Source organism: Argentina silus, assembly GCF_951799395.1.
Source record: "Argentina silus genome assembly, chromosome: 10".
NCBI classification, from domain to species: domain Eukaryota; kingdom Metazoa; phylum Chordata; class Actinopteri; order Argentiniformes; family Argentinidae; genus Argentina; species Argentina silus.
In genome coordinates this window covers 2,343,967-2,362,681 of record NC_139664.1, presented here as the reverse complement: position 1 = coordinate 2,362,681, position 18,715 = coordinate 2,343,967, and the positions used below count along the sequence as shown (strand labels likewise).

The 18,715-nt window shown below is 43.4% G+C and overlaps 3 protein-coding genes across 5 annotated transcripts; 1 reads left to right on the top strand and 2 right to left on the bottom strand.

Annotated features, from left to right (window-relative positions):
* Positions 1 to 6,930: 6,930 nt before the first annotated feature.
* Positions 6,931 to 10,748, bottom strand: isg20l2 (interferon stimulated exonuclease gene 20-like 2). 3 transcript variants are annotated; one of them, XM_083679553.1, is made up of 4 exons: positions 10,728 to 10,748; positions 9,164 to 9,931; positions 7,804 to 8,004; positions 6,931 to 7,423 (listed from the first exon to the last, which is right to left on the bottom strand). In XM_083679553.1, exons 2-4 carry the CDS (start codon positions 9,785 to 9,787, stop codon positions 7,316 to 7,318), a joined length of 933 nt encoding a protein of 310 aa, XP_083535679.1. In that variant the 5' UTR covers positions 9,788 to 9,931; positions 10,728 to 10,748; the 3' UTR covers positions 6,931 to 7,315. The 3 variants fall into 3 exon arrangements, with proteins under 3 accessions (XP_083535679.1, XP_083535677.1, XP_083535678.1); XM_083679551.1 differs by lacking the exon at positions 10,728 to 10,748 and adding an exon at positions 10,500 to 10,578; XM_083679552.1 differs by lacking the exon at positions 10,728 to 10,748 and adding an exon at positions 10,385 to 10,466.
* Positions 10,700 to 14,207, top strand: mettl25b (methyltransferase like 25B). The gene is made up of 8 exons (XM_083679550.1): positions 10,700 to 10,819; positions 11,038 to 11,156; positions 11,257 to 11,473; positions 11,652 to 11,714; positions 11,834 to 11,971; positions 12,121 to 13,064; positions 13,208 to 13,392; positions 13,673 to 14,207. The coding sequence occupies exons 1-8, from the start codon at positions 10,718 to 10,720 to the stop codon at positions 13,810 to 13,812; spliced, it is 1,908 nt and encodes a 635-aa protein (XP_083535676.1). The 5' UTR covers positions 10,700 to 10,717; the 3' UTR covers positions 13,813 to 14,207.
* A 2,374-nt stretch (positions 14,208 to 16,581) lies between these two features.
* On the bottom strand, positions 16,582 to 18,021 carry s100a1 (S100 calcium binding protein A1). Its single transcript, XM_083678491.1, has 3 exons — positions 17,950 to 18,021; positions 17,088 to 17,249; positions 16,582 to 16,897 (listed from the first exon to the last, which is right to left on the bottom strand). Exons 2-3 carry the CDS (start codon positions 17,226 to 17,228, stop codon positions 16,751 to 16,753), a joined length of 288 nt encoding a protein of 95 aa, XP_083534617.1. The 5' UTR covers positions 17,229 to 17,249; positions 17,950 to 18,021; the 3' UTR covers positions 16,582 to 16,750.
* Between the last annotated feature and the right edge of the window lie 694 nt (positions 18,022 to 18,715).

Here is an 18,715-nt window from a genome sequence, read left to right as displayed (position 1 = left end):
GGTGATAAATGTACTCGTCGTTCAAAAACTTCTCACCATCACAGACATCTTACACTATTCATGTTGCATAGAGAGGTTATACCGTTAAACTATCAAGTGGCTATGTCAAGAGATATACAAATATTAAGCCCAATAAATGTACGGTATATGTAGCCCTCAAACATTACATCAGGGGAGGCTGGTGGAGGTAGAAATCAGAGGACGGGCTCTTTGTAATGCATGGAAAATGAACTCAATCAATCAATCAATCAAATGTATTTGTACACCTTTTTTTTTTTTTACACAGACAAATGTCTCAAAGCGCTTTACAACAAGAACGATACTAAACACTACAAACAATAAATACAATACAAATAATATGAACTAACACTGAACCATAGACCCCCCCCCCAAAAGTACTACTTTTCTACTCAGTGCATTGGAAGATTGAGAGCCCATAGCGACAAGCTGAGAATTCGGGCCGCATTGGGCCCTGTTCAAACTGAGGGAAGTGTGAGTTGACAGAGAGCCCTTTTCTCGCAGGGTTTGTTTAACTCCGCTTCCTGGGTCATAAATCATAATCTGGTATTGACTACTTGAGTACATAACTATACTATAACTATACTATGTACTGTAAGTACTTGATCCCAAGAATGCATGGAATGGAATAGGGAATGGTATCAAACACACGATACCATTCCTTATTCCATTCCGTGCATTACAATGAGCCTGTCCTCCGTTTTCTACGTCCAGCAGCCTCCCCTGATCTGCATGTATCTTTACCCCAGTGCAGAGACTCGAGATTGTGTGGATAGTATACTGTTCAGTAGCTGCAGGAAAAGAGTTGTATTCCCTGTCACAGAATGAGGTGACACACACACATGCATACACACACACACACACACACACACACACACAATGAATGTTATTGGGGGCAAAGTTGGCCTTAAGGTTAGGGAGGCTAGCCAGTTACCCCAAGGTCGCTGATTCAATCCCCAAATGTGAGCCAGTGATTGGAGAGCTGCTGAAATCACAGCTACTACATGGCTTACAGCATGAGAATAAGAAAACACTGAATACAGACCTAATAAACGGCCAGTAACACCCCAACACTGCGCAATTAGCTACCTCTTAAACACTTATAAACTACAAATTAGTTCCTTTTAATTGTTCCCCATACTAAAGTGCTATACCCATAATGTATATATTCAACCAGTGTGGAGTACTGTACATTCCATGCCCCATATGTAACACTTGTCAGTCTTCACAAGTACACATCATAAAATCAGTTTGGAGTGAAAACATCACACAGCACCACGGCAGCAGGTGCAGTTTGGCTCCGGCTCCGAGAGAGACCTCAACTGCTACAGTGTCTCTCTCCTGCCGGCTCAGCAAGGGAATGTTATTTTACCTGTAGATGTGGATCACTCATGCCCTTAAGGGTGTGAGCTGCTAACTACCATTCCAATGAAACATATATTTTGCGTAAATCTTGTTTTGGTAACACCTACATATTTATAAACATATTTATAAATGTTAAGAACAGCAATAACAGTGCTACATAGGTGTATTGAAGATGCAGTAGGCCTATATGCAGATATATTGATTAAGACTGATTTGTTGTTGCTTTTAGTAAACTATACTTATAATAAGGATTAACAGGTGCCGGCCACTTTAGTAGGGGCAGACAGCTCAAATGTGCTTTAATTAAAGCAAAAATGTATAAGCAATAAAGAAAAATGTAAATGTAATATATAACATATATAATATGTTAGTTATTTTAATAAGCTTTTGAGAATACAAAACAGCCATACAAAGTGATTGAGAGAGGACCAAAAGGGCTAACTTTGTATTCCAAAGACAGATATTTTAATAGCCTGCCTTACAGAGGGCAATGCGCCAAAATATAGGCTTTGATTTAAAAAAGAAAAGATCCACTCCACCTACCTCATTTCTATGACGCTTAGAAATGATTGTATCCTTTGTGTGTATTTGTTGTTATTTGAAGCCGACTCGACAGGTGTACTTTCTAATTCTTATTTTCCACCAAACTTGGATCAAATTATAGAAAAAGCGTTGTCAGGTACCACCCCCACGTCTTGGTGAAAAGGTAAAGAACGACTTCAGCTCCGTCCACCAGTGAAGGAGGGAAGGTAACGAGGGATTGGGAATCAAGGAGGGCAGAGAATTACGCAGAAGAAATTTTTGAACAGCCCACTTTCTTCCTCCGACCAAGAACACTTTTCTATTGTCCTGAGGGATGAAGAGGGACAGTGGGATGGGCTGGATGCGAGACGAACTCTTGTAGACTTGTGTGATGGTAATAATACTAAAAATCACTCAATGACAAATCAGTCACACAAGGGTCCAAATCTAAGAAATACATTTGGAGTAAAGCATAAATATAATTCAAAGGCTATAATTATTATGGCGAATAGATAGAATAGATTGTGCGTTCCTGAACACGCTATAAAGCTGTCCGTAACCTAGATACACGTGAGGCGCATCCTATACTGCATCTCACAGAGGAGGGTCGCCTACCGCTGAGGATGCTGAAGTGGGACTCTAGCAGCCAGTCAAACCTCTTCGGTTAAGAAACTGCTCACCTTTTGTGATGTCGTCGTGACAAAAGCGCACTGACATACTCAACCTCTTTGATCTCGACCCACGAGGACTTGAGGCGTACACAAAGTCCATGCGCGAATCATTGACTGGACAAAAAAACAAAAGTTCTTTAGATATTTCAGTTGTTGAAAACACACGCCTAATTAGTACGATAGGCCGCCACGGATTCTAATTACTCTATTCTACGGCTCCACAAGCTTTTATTGGTAAGCCTCTCAAGGAATTAACAATTCATCCAAGACTAAGGGTTTCATGTTGGCAGCTAACAGTGAATAATATCCTCATTATTTGCTAGTGCACAAATAGATTCATTGGGGGTAAATAATATCGTATAATCTTTTTTTCTTTTCTTTTTTTTAGGTTATTTCTGCTTTTATTGGGATAGAGACATTAGAGATTGACAGGAAGGATGGGTGAGAGAGAGAGAGAGGAGGGATGACATGCAAGATATGTTGAAGGTCAGAATCGAACCAGGAACCTTGCGATTACGTTATACCAATAACATGGTATAATCTTGACTAACCCATGGATTAAATGTGTGATGAATGCAAATATCTTTGCTCTATTGTTGCTCAACCTATTGTCGACAACATCAAAGCCCAAACAGAGGTCAAGGGTCACACTGAAATTGCTCACAGAGTTTCACGAGGATGTCAATGCAGTCTCAGGTGCCGAGTAAACTTCAGAAGTCAAATACAGGATATGGGTCAAAAGTTTGGCTCAGCTGTGGTCGGATGTCGATGGCATGTGATACAGCTTTCAGCCATGATGCACGACAGGGCGCTGGTGTCTCGTAGACAGGACTAGTGATTCATGTCTGCCATGTTGACCGCTGACGGACCGAGGGTAGACATTCGTGGTAGTGGTAGACAGTCGTGGTAGTGCTGAGTAAGAGGTCTTGATGGGGGGGGTGGGGGTGGGGGGTGAATACGGCTGTGTACGTAGCCTAGCTCCGCAGACAGGCGCGGCCGAGTGGCGGGCTGTGGAGGAATTTAACATATAGGCACGGGGCGGGACGGTCAACATGGGTGCTGGGAAGACAGAGGGACAGGGCTCAGTGGCTCGGAGTGCTAGCCCGGAGGCAGGGATGACCAAAGGCCAGGGCGAGGAGGAGCTGCATTAGAGATCCATTCGGTCTGGTTCCTCAAAGTCACTTCCCAACGCTGTCTGCGTCATTCCTATGGTGGCCGGGCTGCTGGGTTGACTCATATGTGGTAAAATAATTCCGCAAAATATGGTTGGAAAACTAGTGGGTCTAGTTGGGACTACATGCAATTAACTTTTCTTTTGCTCAGGAACTATATTTTAATCCAAAGGAATTTACGTCTTTCCCAATAGAAACACCTGTACTAAACGACCTCCTTCGAGGCACAGAGACAGACTTTCCACCGAGGATTTGATCTGATCAGTGATCCCATTGGTCCTCTACCTTTTCAGCTACCCAATTAAATATTAATGAGCACCAGTTTTTCCCATCTTGCCAACTGCCTCATTCTTCAGTTGTGGCACTGGTGAATACCTTTTAAAAACATACTTTCTGATCTGCACCAAATTCAATGACCACCTACAGCCATTGCGTGCCAGAACAGAGAGCTCAACAGGCTCCTCAGACTCTTGGAAATTATTTAGCGTCTACATAGAAAGTTAAAAGTTAATATATTCATGAGACATGATTTATTCATGAGCATAAAATGACAGATGCCTACCAAAAGGAGGTGACGGTACCAAGATGAAACAAGCCATAGCTAAAGAAGATCTGTAGTGAAAATAAATCATTTTTTACATTCTCAGTTGAAAAGCTATGCGGAAAAAAAAAAAGTCACAGTGTCCAGATGAAATAACGTTTGTGTAGTGGGCTATTGGAGGTAACCCAAGAAGGGTTGGCACCTGAGAAGCCTGGCATGGAGTGGCACCAGGGCTCTCGGTATCCTAGGTATACTACTCTGGCGGGTAAGTGTAATGTACTGGATTTAGCCACCAGGTGCTTTGGCACCACCTGTGGTGATACAGTGGTTTTCAGTAGCCTGTTTAGTCAATAGAGGAAGGCCAAGGTTGCCATGGGGACCTATGTGAAGACCAAGAACAGATAGGACCTCTGTGAAGACCAAGCTGAGTCAGGCAGCTCTGAAGAGTTTTAACGGGAAATGGGTCCTTGAGAGGGTGTTTCTCCCTCACACATTTTGTTGGCACAACGTAGTCTCAAATATGTCACTCAAATAAGTTTCACTCAATCTCCGGCACCTTTGTGATTCTCATTCTGGTTAATAAGGTAATAGGAATTTGCAAAGCTTACCCAAATTTGCATTTAGATAAGTCATTTAGATTTGGGAGTATGTGTTATTCGGCATGGACTTGATGCACAAAAGCCTTTGTCCTTGGTACACTAACCACCTCCCTTGGGATGAGGGGTCTTGTATGTCCCTCAGACAGCCTTGTTTGTTACAGTAGTTACCGGAACATTCCTTGAGGCCTACCAGGCAATAGTTCTAGAAGCACACACGATCTACGCATATATCATAATGACTTTGGTGGGGATAACAATACCAGCTTGGGTGGGGTGCAGGACTTAATCTTGGGACATAATTTATCACCAGAAAGTGACAGTTTTGATGGAACAACGTAAGAGTAAAGGGTTATCATACAAACGATGATGATGAGTAAGATGACAGCAGTGGATTACTTATCGCTAATATCCCTGCTTGAAACTAGAGCACTTTAATGATGTCTCCCACTGTTTTCTTTCAAAGTAGATCCTCAAGTAATAACTTAAGAAGCTAACTTCTGCTGAATAAGCTTCCTATCCTGATTGCAGTATTGCTTGTTGCACGTTGCCAAACCTTACCAAGCTACTTGGCTTCAAACAAGGGTGCTTTTTCGCCGTCCCAGCAAAACGAATGGCTAAGAAGGAAGGGAGAACTGCCATTTGGAGCAATGCTTGTATACCCAACACCGGCTATTATACATTATACCAACCTACTGGCAGACATACTGGCAGGTCTTTTTACAGACACATCTATTCACAGTAGTAGTCCAATTTAGGCCATTCATACACAAAAATGGAACTACTCGTATACACACCCCGAATTGATCTTAAATTGGAGAAGGACAACTGGACAGTTTAACTTGTAATTTATGACTTAACTGAATACATGAAGTCAGTGTCTCGGCTAAAATCTTCTCAGACCTCGCCAGTAAGCTATACACACCCCTTCATGACCTAATATCATTAAAAATGTGCAAGCAAAATCAACATCAGTGTCGATCCAATTCAACACCTGCCTGCGAGACAGACAACGAGTCACTGAAAGTGGAATCGAATCTTTGCACAAGGACATTGAGTCACAGACATTGAGTCGCAGACATTGAGTCACAGACATTTTTTGAATAAAGGTGAGACTGTCATTCCTTAAGATGGTGACACAATTTTGGGACCAAACCCAGGATAAAAAGCCACCGGTGTCTGAACGGAAAAAAAGCAAACAGAGGGGAGAAGAGTGTCTGGCGAATATTACCTGCATTTGGTATTTCCCTCTTTAATGAACTGCACTGTCCCGGCGGCAGGGTCTGTGTGTTGAGCCTGGCTTTTGAGGAGGGATAGCTGTATAATTAATGTGCGGGTGTAGAATTCACAGCAGGGAAATACCGCTGACTTGCTCTCCTTTTACGAGAGACACTGCCAGAAGCTACAATAAGGGAAACAGTGTGAGAAAGGCATGAGCCTTTCTTCTTTCTTCTTTGGACTGTCTGGACATCGGCGCCTGTTGTGAGGGGGTAGAGGAGGGCACAGCACAGCAACGTCGTACCAGCCCACGGTTCACACACCCTGGGTCGGAGAGGGCAGAACACGGACCTCCCTAGACGAGCTCTGTGCACCTAACTGCCTGTCAAACACAAATCCACCTGAAGTGTCGTTTCTAGTTCTAACCTACACTCATGCCTCGGAATCGGAGAGACTGCATGGGTGTTGAGCTGATGAGTGTCTAGATCTTCGCTGTTGAAAAGGAACAACTGCTCAGTATTGCTTGATGTTTGTTTAATGACTAGTGGGATCGTAGACCCCATGCTGGCCTGGCGTACTGGTGTGCTGAAGGGTGTCCTGGTAACAGCTGCCAGTCAATAACACCACATTCTACATTCACAAAAGGCCTTTTATAGGCATTCCTATATACTGTGTGGCACAGTGGCTTCCGATTATATCAAGAGCAGTATGAAAAGTAAAGTAGGCTTCTAAGTTTGTGTTAATACAATCTTGATTTAAAATAAATAAATAATAAAGTCATTATTGTTAAATAAAATAAAATTAAAAAAAATCCAATAGAAAGGTGGTGCATAAAATTGTTTTTTACTTTTTCTTCCCCATTGCAATGCACATGCAAGATTGAATGCTAACAATTTACACTGTAAAACAGATACATAAATTTCATCACAGTATAATAACTTGCTTCTTAAAACTTCTCAAAAGAACATTTCTAAAAAGGAAATATTAGACTGCCCCCTTGTGGCATATGCACCGCAAAAAAAATGACTGCCAACCCTGAGACTGAAGGCAACTGTTTTCAAAACGGAAGTAGAAAATGAGAGTGGCTGAAGTGAGAGGTGGAAGACCTGATAGTGATGTCTGTAAGGAGGATCATTCAACGTCCCTGAAACATGAAACGTTCAAACTTTTTTTTTTTTTTTTTTTTGAATTCTTAACCCAGTTAAAATCCATTCAGTATGTTCTGGAGGCTAAGGTCCTCTCCCACTCCACTTCCACAACTTTGTACAGTTCCATCGTAGCTTTCGCGTCCTCCACCGAGGAGTGCCCCTTCTTCCCGGTCTGAGGATACAAGAGGAATATCGAATTACATTTAACTCTAAATGTTTAATATTTGTTGTCCTCTGTGGCTCAGTTGGCGCTAACAATGCTTAGGTTGTGGGTTCGATTCCTCCTGGGACCATATATACTGAAAAATGTATGCGCTCACTGCAATGTAAGTCTCTTTGGATAAAAGCGTAAACATTGTGTTTCTTATCCTACTGTTGTTAGATGTATGACTGTATTAAACATGTTCACAGCTGCATAACAACTAATAAATAATTAAAGTCAGAAGCACAACCCCAACTGTAGCACTGTATACTGAAATCACATCCCTTCATATTTATATTACATATTTATTATCATTTATTATAAATGTATTTATATTTGTATTTTCTCACCTGGATGTCACGGTTCAATAGAGCCTTGGTGAGTCTCTTGAGCGAGGCACACTCCTTCCCCCCGAACCCGGCCTTCTGATTGAGGAGAGGGATGCGGGAGGTGTCCCGGGTGAGGACCGCAGGGTGACTGTAGCTCATGGACTTGAAGTCGTTGTGGATGGCGTGCCCTATCACCACCTTCCCTTGGAGGATCTTCAGTATCTACAGGAGCAGAAGACAGAAGACTGGGGGTATTTTCTCACACTGTCCCTTTCAGACAGTTGTGTGAACTGAAGAGTTGTTCGACAAAAAAATCCGCTTTTTTGGGGGGGTGTAATGTGAACGCAAAGCATTTTCAGTCCACTTGTCGTTGGCGCCGCTTACAAGCCACTCAACCGTCTTCTAATTACAAACAAGACTGTTTATAATTAGAAGGTGGGTGAGTGGCATGTGAGCCAATGGTTGCCGTTGTCCACCCTGGAAACAACAACGTAGCCACTGCAGGCATGCACATAACTTAAGTTGAACATCCATACAGCCTACATTTTCAAATAGAAGAATACTCATTCACATTTTCCTAAGTTTCCTTTTGTTTGTTATAAATGAGAGTTAAGTGACACAAACTACACTGTGGTGCGCAGCTGCACACTAGTGATGAGTCGACACCAAAATATTCGACTCGACTCTTTAGAGTCCCAATTTTGACAGGGAGACAATTCAGGTCCGAGACAACAAAAACGGTCGATAATGTCTTGGAGAAAATTCGGCCATCTTCTGCCACCACATCTCCAGCCCAGTCTAATCGTTTTTAAACACATAATGCACACACCTGAAACTGCAGTCTTAGTCATTTTGGGACAGTTTGCTATTTTGGAGAAGGGATGGAGAAAGGGTTGACCCCTTCGACTCTGGAAGTAGGAGTCGGAGTCGGCTCCCAAAATCCTCGGGTCGTACACCACTAACATAAACATCATGCGATGACTGTCTGGTGCGTGTTACGACTGGAAAGACATGGAATTCACATGGAGGCTTTACTTCCATTGGTACAATCATATAGAAGAGCCCAGAGCTCTGTTCTCCCTTGGGGGGTGTGCAGTGCGTGTGTGTGGGGGGGTGCAAAAATTACCACATTCTAACAATTGATGAGAATTGATTGCATGGCCAATAAACAGTCTTTGTCTTTGTAGCACAAGTATAAAGGAATTGACAAAACAAAGTTATGAGTGGTAGTTTTAGTTTGTGGTGACTGGCGTTCATTTGTTACGACTGGTGAACTGGTGAACTCTCCTTTGATACGGGCATATTGAGAACAGACGTGATAATCACACATTGGTCATTTTCCCTGAGAACACCTCAAACACCCTCCGATCAGTTTTCTTACCTCCTTCCTGGCTTGTGTGTACAGCGTAGCATTGACTAGCTGTTTCCAGCTGATGCCACTCCAACGAGTGCGGTAATCTGTGACAGGATTCGCGGGCTTGATGTACTTGTCGTACACCACATCTCCATCATAGGACACAATACTGCAGCGTGCCAGTTCACTGTTGCGACCTTTGGGCCCAGTGCCCACCATTTCACAGTCTATGGCAAGGTACTTCAGGGGGTTGCAAAAGGGGGCTGGCGCGCCCGGGAGAGAGGCTGTGTGGTTATAGGTGGAAGTTGAAGTCTTGGATTGCTCGGAATTGGTGGTGTTCTTCACAGTGATGGTCAAAGATGTGGAGCTGCTTGATGAGCCCGGCTTAGGGGCAGAGCTTCTGGCGTGCGCTGGACTGGGTATGTGAGATGAACTTTTGTTGTGTGTAGCACTGGGTAGGGATGGGTGCTTGGCCCCATTGCGCCAGGGCGGTGGGCCCTGGTATTTGAGATCATGTTTGTGTTTCATCTGCTGGTCATTCTGCGTAAGGTTTCGCTTTCTAGGGAATCTCGAGTGTCTGTTTTTTTCGGTCGATTTCTTGCCCCCATCGCCGCCACCAGAAAAGTCCAAGTTGATCGTCAGGTTTGACATAATGGGGGGAGATAGCTGAATACGTCCCTTCAGCAAAACTTATACACTGCTACACAAAATTACTAAATAAATGTCTTTAAATAATAGTTTAAAATCCAAACATTCCGGCCTGTTTGGCTTGTCATCAATGAAGTATTTGAACACCTGAACAAAAAAGATATTAGATATTTTTTAATCAAAATAAAATCACAACTTAGCCATTCTGTCAATAAAAACGCTCAACCACTATGCTAGCTGTTGTTGCACATTAATAAAATCAATCATATTTTGTTAGCTAGGTATTAGCAGTATAGCTATAGCTGAAGTTAGCTAGCTAGGCATTTTCAGTCAGTGTTCTCTTTCCTCTTTACCTGTGTCTTCAGTCTGCCATGCCCACAATAATAATATTAATAATAACAACAACAACAATGCATGTAAATCGACTGGCAAGTTAGCTGTCAAGCTGTCAAGATAATATGGTAGCTATTAGCAGCTGGGAGGTTCCTTCTTCGGATAACGTAGCTAGCTTAGCTAACTAGCCTCCTTTTACTGTCGTTGACGGTAGACAGCTAGCTAGAGAGAACGATTAAAACAAAACAGACATAAAACTATTCAGACCCCTTTGCCTTTGTGTTTTCGCTTGCGGAGGAGCCACTGCGCATCAGTGGACTGTGCTCTTCATAATAGTTCGCTTAAATGAGTCAAATACAACACGTTAAATCTGTAAACAGACCTTGAAACAGCACCATGCTTCTTGTATTTCCTTAGCAGCGAGCTATCGACTTCCGGGTTCAACGGTCATGTTGTGGTGGTTGTCCAGAGGAGTACGGTCAGGATGGACGTGTGAGCAGAGCGCAGAGTAACTATCTGTATTTGTCTTTCTACCGTGCGTAGCCCACTTGCAACAGCCAAATCGTTCATCGTACAGCCGAGAAAGGAAATCTTGGGGGAATGTGCTTACCGACACTTTCAGCAGAGCAGCAAAGAGATTTGGCAAGGAAACTGACCAGTTTTCTGTCGCTGTACAAGCACATATCCGACTCCTACGTAATTGTAAGTTGCTTTATTGTATTTCTGACACATGCACTATGTTAATTATTGCATGGGTCCTGTCAGGTCTGTAAAGCATGATATTGTGCATGGGTCCTGTCAGCTCTGTAAAGTACATGATATTATTAATATAGTCGTGATAATCATGATTTATAGGCAGAGTACAATGTATGATATGTTTCTTTGCTCTCCACGTCACGGTGTGGTATCTGTCTGTGCAGGAGTTCTTTAGTGAGGAACTATGGGAGACGTTGCCCATCAGCTGGCAGCAGGCCCTCTGTAACCTGTCACCCCCACAAATAGCTGACCTTCTACTGGACAGAGGAAATGTGGATAGAAGGTATGAGTGATACTTCCTACAGTAAAAATGGTTTTAATTGGGTGTCCTCCCGTGAAACGAAAACATGGATGGATGCCAGTTAAAATGTTCTTTCTTCCAGCTACCTTTCTGTATGGCCTCTTTCACTGTTGGCCTTTCGTGCCACAGCCCACGCCATGGCGTTCCCCAGGACACCCCAGGGGAGACGGGCACAGGAAGCGGGCACCCTGAAGCCAGAAGAGTTCCTGGACAACCAGAGTCAGAGCTCGCTGCTCGGACACATATTCAGGAAACATGTTAAACCCAAGAAGCAGCACGAGATCCGAAGGCTAGGCACGGTGCGTGGATAATGTAGTATAGTAATTCTTCAGATTCTATTCACTATTTAGCATGCTCTAGGTAATATGGATTGTAGGTTATTTGCCCATTCTAGATAGTTCTGTGTTAATTATTTCCCAAGGTCAAATGTCATCGGACATGTGTTCTTGATGTTGATTGGCCAATCTCTCTCCCCAGCTGGTGAAGCGGCTCTGTGACCTGACAGACTCTACTAGTGTGGTGGATGTTGGTTCCGGACAGGTGATCTGGTGCAGAGTCCGACAAGGAGCAAGATATTTGACTCATCGACCTAACATATTGAAATTATAAAGATATGCCTGAATAAAACGTAACTTATTATTTTTACCCTTGCTGCATAGGGTCATTTGACTCGTTTTCTGTCGTTTGGGCTGGGTCTGTCTGTGACGGGGATTGAGGCCGATCCCACTCTGGTTACCATGGCGTCCAAATTTGACAGAGAGCTGTTGTGGACACTGGAAAAGGAGAAGCAGAAGAAGGTAATGTACCTGTTTGCACACAGTGTGAAAGATGGTTTTCGAAAGTGTCAGTTGATTGAACCCCGGTTTTGAATTTTGGTAATTCAGTGGTTTGATTACTGCATTAGATGAATGAGTGTAATACATAGTGTCATATTCTCATCCTCCAGAATGGCTCTCCCCGGCTCTGTACATCTGGCCCCTCACCCCGCCATGTGGCTGGTTGGGTCAACCCCAAGGCACCATGGGAGGCCTTCGTCAAGCAGCTCCAAACCGGCGATTGTACCACTGAGGGTCAGACAGTCGCATCCAGTAAAAAGAGACAGAGGGAGTCCATGTTAGATCCAGATCCTGATCAAGGGCATGTGCATGGTGACCAGCTTGAGTGTGGTTGTTCAGAGACTGGTCAAGGTGCATCCCCACCCAAGCAGAATGATAATGCATGTACAAACTCTTCTACTTGTTCTATACCTAATGCCCCTCGGGGCCCAGATATAGCACCAGAATCCCAATTCAGCCCGCCCTCCCTTCCGAAACGTCTGTGCAAGACGGAAGCTGAGAAGGATCCATTGTCAAGTAACAGTCCATATGCCCGCTCACTTTGTGTGCAGAGTTCATCCCCTGAAATAGTTGTCGTCCCGGGGGAAGAGGAGAGTCGGGAGTGCCCAGATTTTGTCTTGACGGGGCTCCATGCCTGCGGAGACCTCAGTGCCACTCTTCTGCGTCACTTTGTCAGCTGCCCCCACGTGCGGGGCATCACCTCCGTGGCGTGCTGCTACATGAAGATCACGACTTGTGAATACCCCACCCCACCCGGGCTCGTAGCCCCACCCCTTCCGCCTACGCCAGCCAGTGAGGTATCACACTTAGAATACGGCTACCCAATGAGCTCCTGGGTGCGGAGGTTGCCGGGACACCAGCTGTCGTATAAGGCGCGGGAGGGGGCGTGTCATGCCGTGGAGGACTACATGCAGAGGCTACGGGAGGAGAGTGGGTTGCTGCGGTCGCACTGTTACCGGGCAACACTGGAGACTGTTATCAGGGGGGCGAGGCCAGAACTGCGCAAGGCGGGAGTTCAGACCATTAAGAAAGCTCACTTACTACCATTCACAGAGTGAGTGTGTCATCATTCTCCTCAGAGTTTCATACACTTTGTTTTCACGTGATCTTATACAACAGACATAACAGGAGGAAAGGCTTTCAGAGAACACCCTTGCACTATAAGTCAGATGAAAAAGTCTCTCCCTGTGCCTACAGATATGCCCGTCTCGGTTTGCCGCGTGTGGGCCTGCCTGCTGACCTGCCCGTGGACGCTGTGGCTGTGGAGGCTATGCTGAGGCAGCAGGGCCGGGTGGTGGTCTACTTCAGCCTGGCACTGCTGCTGGCGCCGGTAGTAGAGACTCTGGTGCTGCTGGACAGGATGATCTATCTGCAGGAGAAAGGTGAGGAGCGGTGTGTAGACACTCTCTGGGTTCAGCATGGACGTGTCCTTCTTGATGTAAATAACAGTGGTGAATATATGTTTCGTAAGCAGGGACACCCTTGAAAAAGAGAGACTTCCCTGAATGAATAAAGGATAAATAAAAAAATACAATTCTTTAGGGGGTCACTGTAGTGTTGAGTAGACATGGAAACAAATGTCTTCAGGGACATTTGTTGACACTGATATGGTGTTGGATGGTGTCTCACACGTTTCTCTCCGCCTCCCTTCATTTGGTGTAGGTATACCGAGTCAGCTGGTGCCGCTCTTTGACCCCGCCTTCTCCCCCCGCAACCTGGTACTGGTGGCGCTGAAGCCCCGTCGTCTCACGACAGGTGGCGTCATTCCTGCGCGACACTCTGAGCCTCGACCGACGGTGTAGATGGAGTCTCGCTCGTCTGACCTGAGACGGTGTCCAGAAGAGGAGATGGAACACCTCGATAGCTGTGGACACCTCTAGAAACCTAGAGCGACAGAGTTACAGTTGACCTTGGGAGGAGGGAGAGAGAGACAGTTGACCTTGGGAGGAGGGAGAGAGAGACAGTTTCCCCTGACTACTTCATTGCTTATCTGTGTCTTAGGAATTTGCCAAGTCATTTGCAAGTGGAGTCATAAGTGGATTAGTCAAATGACTCAGTTATTGTTTTGTTACATGGACAGAGGTCGTGTAATTGCTTTCTTTATTTACACAATGTCCATTGTGGAGGGAGAGAATATGTTGTTCCCCTTGTCTGTAAGATTTGTAAGAAATTAATAAATGAATGGTATTTAGGTTTCACCCCGACAGACTCCTTACCAAGTTATTGTATAAAACCTTTCCAGAGTAGTCATGTAAAGTGTTAATGGAATTAATCTTTAATTTATGTTTCTCAGGCACTGACTCCATCAGTTTGGAAAATATTCAAATAGATTGTGGTTTTGGAAGCTGCAATTCATGTACTAGTCTAACTTACATGGAAGGTGGAATTTAAAAGGTACTTGCAAGCCATGCAAACAACCACAGACTATGTGCATTGAGGAGACTTATACAATCATATACAGTCACCGAGCCCTTTATTAGGAACACTATATTAATACTGGGTAGGGCCTCCCTTTGCTCTCAAAACAGCCAACATTTTTTGTGGCATTGTTTCCACAAGATGTTGGAAACATTCCTTTGAGATTCTGGTCCATGATGACATGATTGCATCACGCAGTTCCTGCAGATTTTTCAGGTGCACATTCAAGCTGTGAATTTCTCGTTCTACCACATCCCAAAGGTGTTCTATTGGATTCAGATCCGGTGACTGGGAAGGCCACTGAAGAACACTGAACTCATTGTCATGTTCATGAAACCAGTTTGAGACGACTTTTGCTTTGTGACATTGTGCATTATCATGCTGGAAGTAGCCATTAGAAGATGGGTAAACTGTGGCCATGAAGGGATGCACATGGTCAGCAACAATACTCAAATAGGCTGTGGCATTCAAGCGATGATTGATTGGTATTAACGGGCCCAACGTGTGCCAAGAAAACATTCCCTACACCATTACACCACCTCCACCATGAGAAGGTGTACAGTAAAAGTTCCTAATAAAGTGCTCAGTGAGTGTATATTGCAAGCAAGCCGCAAGCAATGTCATCATAATCTCATCGAGTTCGCCCATTTTCATGACACAAGATGGCGCCATTGTTTGATTTATTCAACTCGCCACTGCATTCACACATGAGCATGTTCAACAACATTGTAAGAGAACACTTGCTGTGCCACATCCTGCTTTGTTTCCATGACTTCAACATCCTTCTAGAATGTCCCACTGACAAGACTCAAACTGTTGAACCACATCAGTGCTTTGAATTTTACAGCCCCTAGCATTGTGACATCATCACACATGGTCTTGTGTTACATAGGATGTTAAATGCAAATGACTGCAAGGCAAGTGGCTGCTGCATTATTAAGGTGTTATCCAGACTTTGGCCATGGACTTCAGTATTGAGTTGCCTGCAACTGCATTGTGTTGGGCTTTTAGAGGATCCTGCTCCCTCTTAACGCACCGCCACCCACTTGGTTAATGAAGACACAGGGTCTAGAGCAGGCTCTCCCAGCTCTTGTATTAAAGACACTGTGTATGCTGGATTAAAGTCAAACGTTGCATTTCATTTGGCTGGATGGGTGCTTTCTAATCAGTCTCACCAGTTGGCTTCGTGGGAACAGTTACTTTGGAAATTGTTTTTTTTTTATATATATATATATATATATATATATATACACATACATACACACAGTACCAGTCAAAAGTTTGGACACACCTTGCCAAGAGTGTGCAAAGCTATCAAAGCAAAAGGTGGCTACTTTGAAGAATCTAAAATATAAAACATAAACAAACCAGAATATGTTTTATATTTTAGATTCTTCAAAGTAGCCACCTTTTGCTTTGATGACAGCTTTCCACACTCTTGGCAAGGTGTGTCCAAACTTTTGACTGGTACTTATATATATGCGCTCCTAAAGTGATTGGCTCTGACTTCTTGAATTTAGTGTATCAGAAATTATAACTTTGTAAATTAAAATATGGATAATAAAAAGATTTAAGAATTTGTGCCATCAACTCTACTGTGTGAGAGAAATCATCACTCACAGTACTTGTCAGTCTATATTTCTATGCTGTTCTACATTTTTTGGAAATGAGTGCAATGCAGTTTGGCAGAGTGCAAATGAAAGGAAAATAAAGGTGACGTTCATTTCAATACAGTACATGTCTCTCAAATGACTGTTGCGGATGTGTAACCTGAGGAATCTGGCACACTTGATTGAAGCTGAGGTGCAGGAGATGGGAGACATGCTGAATCCCGGTGCAGTGTAGTGTCTCAGATTCAGTTCTCAGAACGGGACAGGGCTAATTGTTTTCCTAATGTGTTGTTGAAGGGCAATCTCATACATAGGACACTTCTGTTATGTATAATAGGCCTACATATCTTTGGAAAAGCTTCTTTAAAGATCAACAAATTGTATTTTTAGAAAAACTATTTGTTTAAAGAGCTCAGATTATTCAATTCCTCACCCCTATTTTTAGATAAGGACATTAGATCTCATCAATATTGTGCATTATGGAGACAAGTGGATTTAAACAGATTTTTTTTCCTCTTCTAATTGACAGACAAACGGCTATGATCAAAATAATGACACCTTTATTGAGTATGGAGATGAGTGACACTGAAACCAATCTTGTAGGATTCTCTACCCTACTTTTTTTAAACCACAAGTATTTAAGAGTAGAAAAATTCCTTGTGCTTAGTTAAAGAGGAATAAGGAGTTGAAAGTCACAGATGGGTTCAACACATTACTTCAGGCTCTCCACAAAGAATTCATTACAGGCCACGGTCAGTGCAGCAACCAGGACGACAAATTCCTGGAAGTCCACTTCGCCGTCCCGGTTTTCATCCAGGTCTGACATGATCTTCTCCACGACCATGGGGTCCTTACTGGCCTGAGAGAGGGGAGAGCCATGCATTGACATTTTATACTACTAATCACATCACTAGAATGCATCATGTTCACCATGCAGATGTGGAGATAATACAGTATACAGCAGGTCTCCCTTCTCATACATACACACTTAATGTAACTGAATACTGTGATAGTAAAACTGCAAATGTCCCATCCCTGGATAGACTCACTGCCAGAAAGTCGCTGAGTTCTCCCTGCAATAGACTCTTCAGCTCTGGTTTGCTCAGCTTGTACTTGTCCCCTTCCTTTGAAGAGTAAGAGTGGAACACCCGGATAAGGCCCTCCATTGCATTCTCCAGTTTGGAACCCATTTTAAGTGCTCTAAAGAATACCTGGGAGGCATGTTGAAAGGGTTGGTCAATGATCAATACAGGTATGGTGTATAAACGGTGTAAAAGAGAGTATACTGTAGAAGGCAACTTGCATGAAATTAACTCGTCATCACATCTATTGGGATAGTCACCGAGCTATTGCAAACTGATTATATAAACACGTGCTAAAATGCTTTGTTGGAGGAAGGGTGCAGCTAGGCTTATGTTTGATGACCAGATTATAGCACAAGTGCCCCTGAGAAACTGATGAAACTATATGAATGACTGTTTCAGTCGAGATTAATGTTGGTGTTACTTGATCAACCTGTTGTTTAACAGAATTCCGAGTTAATATGGAATAAAGTGTACGAGTGAATAATATCTTCCATTCAAATTCATCTAATTCCATAGGCCTGTGGGCATAAGACCGGTATCATATGACAGACAATATTTAATAGTTGTTAAAAGTTAAAACGTTTAACAGTCTATCGACATCCACTGGCTTCATACAAAAGAGATTGAAACAAAAATGCAACACAATTTCAACTGCGTCTTGGCGGAAACAAAAAACCGAAAAAGATGCTTTCATCATGCGACTCCATCCACTATTCCGACACAAATATCAAACCAGATAAAACGGTCTTCATACTGTATATGCTTTAACGCACATGCAAATAACAACTGCAAGAAACTACAAATTGAAAAGGGCTACACAACTCACCTCAACGACGACGAACACAGGATGAAGTAGAAGTGGCTTGAACTCTCATCTCACCTATTATATGCCAATCTCTCTCACCTGTGCGAATCACGCACAATCAGGCGCCTCCCTCCGGCGCAACTTGCGTTTCACCGGTGATGCACAAGTCACTTGACCATTTAAAGGGACAATATGGGATTGATACATCAGTTTTTCAATATATAGTCATTGATTCTTGAAAAATATAACTTATAAATATCTCATTAGCTGAGTTCAACTGTCTTTATTCGACCCCATCAGAAGCCAACATATAGGCTTGTTTCACCGCATTGTTTGGAAACAATGTTATTATATAGCTTCAAAACATGGTTAAAACTATATTTTTGATCTCATGGATGGTTAATCCTTGCATCCAATGCTCTATCTATGAATTTGAGAGTGCTTACATTTCTCCAGCCCCGTCCCTCAGCCGTTTATCATACAAGTGGCAGGGAGATTGTTTGTTGCTGTTTGAATCCCAGATTCCCTTTTCAAGGCTACATCAGGATTTCAATACGTTTTAAATGAACACATACTTCCACCAACCTCACAAATAGTAACATAATGACACATTCACTGCTGAAATGACAGACTCCTATTTCGTACTTGAAGACTGGCATTAGCTAAAGCCTAATGCATTGGCTAATGAACTAATGTCTGGGCTTTAGCTCCATGGGCTAACACGTTGCTGTGGCGTACATGGAGGCCCAGTCGGTGACACAAGGGCTGTAGCAAAGCTACTGGGAAA

Excerpts from the sequence above, each read along its gene's own strand:
- isg20l2 (XM_083679553.1), bottom strand. The coding sequence starts at position 9,787 with ATGTCAAACCTGACGATCAACTTGGACTTTTCTGGTGGCGGCGATGGG. Across the intron at positions 8,005-9,163 it reads ACACACAAGCCAGGAAGGAG|ATACTGAAGATCCTCCAAGG; the intron begins GTAAGAAAACTG and ends CTGCTCCTGTAG. Across the intron at positions 7,424-7,803 it reads TATTGAACCGTGACATCCAG|ACCGGGAAGAAGGGGCACTC; the intron begins GTGAGAAAATAC and ends TTGTATCCTCAG.
- mettl25b (XM_083679550.1), top strand. The coding sequence starts at position 10,718 with ATGTGCTTACCGACACTTTCAGCAGAGCAGCAAAGAGATTTGGCAAGG. Across the intron at positions 11,972-12,120 it reads AAAAGGAGAAGCAGAAGAAG|AATGGCTCTCCCCGGCTCTG; the intron begins GTAATGTACCTG and ends CTCATCCTCCAG. Across the intron at positions 13,393-13,672 it reads GATCTATCTGCAGGAGAAAG|GTATACCGAGTCAGCTGGTG; the intron begins GTGAGGAGCGGT and ends CATTTGGTGTAG.
- s100a1 (XM_083678491.1), bottom strand. The coding sequence starts at position 17,228 with ATGGGTTCCAAACTGGAGAATGCAATGGAGGGCCTTATCCGGGTGTTC. Across the intron at positions 16,898-17,087 it reads AACTCAGCGACTTTCTGGCA|GCCAGTAAGGACCCCATGGT; the intron begins GTGAGTCTATCC and ends CCCCTCTCTCAG.